The sequence below is a fragment of the Oncorhynchus keta genome, unplaced genomic scaffold, assembly GCF_023373465.1.
Source record: "Oncorhynchus keta strain PuntledgeMale-10-30-2019 unplaced genomic scaffold, Oket_V2 Un_contig_14570_pilon_pilon, whole genome shotgun sequence".
Lineage (NCBI taxonomy): Eukaryota > Metazoa > Chordata > Actinopteri > Salmoniformes > Salmonidae > Oncorhynchus > Oncorhynchus keta.
Window position 1 is genome coordinate 21,106 of NW_026278826.1, and position 5,091 is coordinate 26,196.

Below are 5,091 nucleotides of genomic sequence, written 5' to 3' on the forward strand. Positions count from 1 at the left end.
GATATTGTGATGTAACAGCCACATTAGTGCACTCCAACGCCATTAAGGTCCAGACCTCTTATACTGTATATGGAAGGTAATTCATAACTCTATCACCATGAACTGTATTGTTTAATGCTGTCTGTTTTCTCTCTCTCTCTATCCCTCCCTCCCTCCCCCCGTCTGTCTGTCTGTCTGTCTGTCTGTCTGTCTCTCTCTCGCTCTCTTGCTCTCTTGCTCTCTCTCTCTCGCTCTCTCACCCCCCCTCTCTCTCTCCCTCCCCCAGGGTACCATGGTTCGAATATTGAACAATATGAAGGAGCTGAGAGATTCTTCGTTTGGTCGTCCCTGGCCGAGGCACGGACTCAAGCTCCTTTTCTGGTTCGCCAAAGATTACATCGTCATCAAAAATGGCAACCAGATGGTTGCAAATTGCGACCCCAAAGAGGGAGTCTTTGGATTCCATCACTTCCAGAACAGACGTGAGTGTGAAAACAACAAGAGGCTGCTTCCTTTTAGTAAGTACCCATTCTATGAGGTGGGCAACCTCTACCTCCCAACATCTGATTCCATGCCTGAGTACGTCAGGAAGTACAACACTGGTAACATAGATACCAGCAACATGGACCGCCGCAACATGGACCGTCTCATCATCAGTATGCGTCCAGACAGGATAGTGGATAAGGTCTATGTGACCCAACACGAAGACCTGAAGAGCTTCGACCCGGTCAACACCTATCGCATCAGCAGGGAGTTGCTCATGATCATACGTGGCCATTCATTGAGTAACTTCCTGGAACAGGCGGGCTATAAAAACCATGAGCAAAATGTAATTATTGATCTGGGCATCGTCCCCAGGGAGTCTGGGGATACCAGGATTGATATGGAAGGTGGATCCAGAGCTCCACCCAGAGCTGCACCCAGAGCTCCACCCAGAGCTGCACCCAGAGCTGCACCAGGCTTCTGGGAAAGCTACTGTACCATACTGTAACCAGGCTTCTGGGAAAGCTACTGTACCATACTGTAACCAGGCTTCTGGGAAAGCTACTGTACCATACTGTAACCAGGCTTCTGGGAAAGCTACTGTACCATACTGTAACCAGGCTTCTGGGAAAGCTACTGTACCATACTGTAACCAGGCTTCTGGGAAAGCTACTGTACCATACTGTAACCAGGCTTCTGGGAAAGCTACTGTACCATACTGTAACCAGGCTTCTGGGAAAGCTACTGTATCATACTGTAACCAGGCTTCTGGGAAAGCTACTGTACCATACTGTAACCAGGCTTCTGGGAAAGCTACTGTACCATACTGTAACCAGGCTTCTGGGAAAGCTACTGTACCATACTGTAACCAGGCTTCTGGGAAAGCTACTGTATCATACTGTAGATCAGTGTCCTTTAGTCCTGGTCCTGGGGACCCTGAAGGGGGGATCTTTTTTAGTTTATCGCCCCAGCACATTGCAGTTCATTATGGTATGTTCATTTTCACTAATACATTTAGTCATTTATCAGACACTCTTATCCAGAGTGACTTCAGTGCATTAAACTAAAGGCAGATCAACAACAACATCCTGTATCACAGTCAGAGGAAGTCAACTGTTTCTGTTACCATTACTGAGAGGGTTGTTGCTGTTGGGGTTCTGCTACTGGTATGTTAAAATACAAAATACACGCATTTTAATTAAATACACTTCAAAATACACATATTTTAATTAAATACACTTCAAAATACACGTATCTTGTCGTTTCTTTTTCAAACATTGATCTTTATGTTATTTTGTAATTGTATTTTGACATTTTTACCCTTTCCCTTGTTGTAATCAATGTCGTTTCCTCTTCACTTCAACCCAGAACATAAATGTGATGACATTAAATCAATGTGGAAAAGGCTGATTGGATTTGCAAGTCAACCACATAAGAGCATTTCATCTAGTGGCCGACAATGAATGCAACAAGTAATAATTCTCTAATTCTTTAGAGGCTAATTCATTGAGTCTATATACCAAATCTAGAGTCAATCTGATCTGTGGTTCATGAGTAGATGTTTAAAGTATGTTTTAGCAATAGCATGTGTGCTAACATGCATCTATATGTACAGTGAGGCATATTTAACGTAGCAACTATTTTTCTCAAAACCATTAAATACTAAAAATCTGAAGTGAATCTGATGTATGGCTCATAAAGGAGAAGATGACTCCAAATGGTTTTGAACGTTAGTTCTACATATGCAAATCATGATTTGTAGTTTCCTTGTTTTTTTTTTAGAGATATCAGGACAACATTCAGTGTGGTTAATCTTAGAGACGTCCATGATAGTGATGACAAGTTTCAAGTTGAAAGGCCACTGTGGAGTGGATTTACAGTGATTTAAATGGGCCGGTCTTGACAGCCCCCCCTGGGACACCGAGCTCTGCTGGGAGTCACCACTCAGCCCTGTCCCATTACCACTGGTGCAGGACAACCCCCCTGCATCAGAATCCTCAATGTTCCCACCACTGTTACCCTTAGCGTTTCTCAGACTAGGTGAAGATGTTCCATGGGCCTCTACATTCTGAATTTGGTGTCACTTGGTCCAAGAAGATTTTTTAGCTACTGTTTTGCATATTTTATCATATTAGCGTATGTGCATGTACTGGTTAAGTGTGGAAATCTTTGAATGCATCAAAGGTATTTTCTCAAACGCATTATGGACTATTGTGATGAGTCCTATTTATGGACTATTGTGATGAGTCCTATTCAGGCACCATTGTGATGAGTCCTATTCAGGCACCATTGTGATGAGTCATATTCAGGCACCATTGTGATGAGTCCTCTTTAGGCACCATTGTGATGAGTCCTATTTAGGGACCATTGTGATGAGTCCTCTTTAGGGACCATTGTGATGAGTCCTATTTAGGCATCATTGTGATGAGTCCTATTTAGGCACCATTGTGATGAGTCCTCTTTAGGCACCATTGTGATGAGTCCTATTTAGGGACCATTGTGATGAGTCCTCTTTAGGCATCATTGTGATGAGTCCTCTTTAGGCACCATTGTGATGAGTCCTCTTTAGGCACCATTGTGATGAGTCCTATTAGGCACCATTGTGATGAGTCCTATTTAGGGACCATTGTGATGAGACCTATTTAGGCACCATTGTGATGAGTCCTATTTAGGGACTATTGTGATGAGTCCTCTTTAGGCCCCATTGTGATGAGTCCTATTAGGCACCATTGTGATGAGTCCTATTAGGCACCATTGTGATGAGTCCTATTAGGCACATTTACATTTACATTTACGTCATTTAGCAGACGCTCTTATCCAGAGCGACTTACAAATTGGTGCATACACCTTATGACAACCAGTGGAACAGCCACTTGCATCTAAATCTTGTTGGGGGGGGGAGAAGGATTACCTACCCTTACTTACCTATCCTAGGTATTCCTTGAAGAGGTGGGGTTTCAGGTGTCTCCGGAAGGTGGTGATTGACTCCGCTGTCCTGGCGTCGTGAGGGAGTTTGTTCCACCATTGGGGGCCAGAGCAGCGAACAGTTTTGACTGGGCTGGCGGGAACTGTACTTCCTCAGTGGTAGGGAGGCGAGCAGGCCAGAGGTGGATGAACGCAGTGCCCTTGTTTGGGTGTAGGGCCTGATCAGAGCCTGGAGGTACTGAGGTGCCGTTCCCCTCACAGCTCCGTGGCGAGCACCATGGTCTTGTAGCGGATGCGAGCTTCAACTGGAAGCCAGTGGAGAGAGCGGAGGAGCGGGGTGACGTGAGAGAACTTGGGAAGGTTGAACACCAGACGGGCTGCGGCGTTCTGGATGAGTTGTAGGGGTTTAATGGCACAGGCAGGGAGCCCAGCCAACAGCGAGTTGCAGTAATCAAGACGGGAGATGACAAGTGCCTGGATTAGGACCTGCGCCGCTTCCTGTGTGAGGCAGGGTCGTACTCTGCGGATGTTGTAGAGCATGAACCTACAGGAACGGGACACCGCCTTGATGTTAGTTGAGAACGTCAGGGTGTTGTCCAGGATCACGCCAAGGTTCTTAGCGCTCTGGGAGGAGGACACAATGGAGTTGTCAACCGTGATGGCGAGATCATGGAACGGGCAGTCCTTCCCCGGGAGGAAGAGGAGCTCCGTCTTGCTGAGGTTCAGCTTGAGGTGGTGATCCGTCATCCACACTGATATGTCTGCCAGACATGCAGAGATGCGATTCGCCACCTGGTCATCAGAAGGGGAAAGGGAAGATTAATTGTGTGTCGTCTGCATAGCAATGATAGGAGAGACCATGTGAGGTTATGACAGAGCCAAGTGACTTGGTGTATAGCGAGAATAAGAGAGGGCCTAGAACAGAGCCCTGGGGGACACCAGTGGTGAGAGCGCGTGGTGAGGAGACAGATTCTCGCCACGCCACCTGGTAGGAGCGACCTGTCAGGTAGGACGCAATCAAGCGTGGGCCGCGCCGGAGATGCCCAACTCGGAGAGGGTGGAGAGGAGGATCTGATGGTTCACAGTATCGAAGGCAGCCGATAGGTCTAGAAGGATGAGAGCAGAGGAGAGAGAGTTAGCTTTAGCAGTGCGGAGCGCCTCCGTGATACAGAGAAGAGCAGTCTCAGTTGAATGACTAGTCTTGAAACCTGACTGATTTGGATCAAGAAGGTCATTCTGAGAGAGATAGCGGTAGAGCTGGCCAAGGACGGCACGCTCAAGAGTTTGGAGAGAAAAGAGAGAAGGGATACTGGTCTGTAGTTGTTGACATCGGAGGGATCGAGTGTAGGTTTTTTCAGAAGGGGTGCAACTCTCGCTCTCTTGAAGACGGGAGGGACGTAGCCAGCGGTCAGGGATGAGTTGATGAGCGAGGTGAGGTAAGGGAGAAGGTCTCCGGAAATGGTCTGGAGAAGAGAGGAGGGGATAGGGTCAAGCGGGCAGGTTGTTGGGCGGCCGGCCGTCACAAGACGCGAGATTTCATCTGGAGAGAGAGGGGAGAAAGAGGTCAGAGGCACCATTGTGATGAGTCCTATTTAGGCACCATTGTGATGAGTCCTATTTAGGCACCATTGTGATGAGTCCTATTTAGGCACCATTGTGATGAGTCCTAGTCCTCTTTAGGCACCATTGTGATGAGTCCTATTT

The 5,091-nt window shown here is 47.1% G+C and overlaps 1 protein-coding gene across 1 annotated transcript; it reads left to right on the forward strand.

Annotated features, from left to right (window-relative positions):
- Positions 1-270: 270 nt before the first annotated feature.
- On the forward strand, positions 271-1,712 carry LOC127918587 (uncharacterized). The gene has a single exon (XM_052501860.1). It carries the CDS (start codon positions 272-274, stop codon positions 968-970), a length of 699 nt encoding a protein of 232 aa, XP_052357820.1. The 5' UTR covers position 271; the 3' UTR covers positions 971-1,712.
- The last annotated feature ends 3,379 nt before the right edge of the window (positions 1,713-5,091 follow it).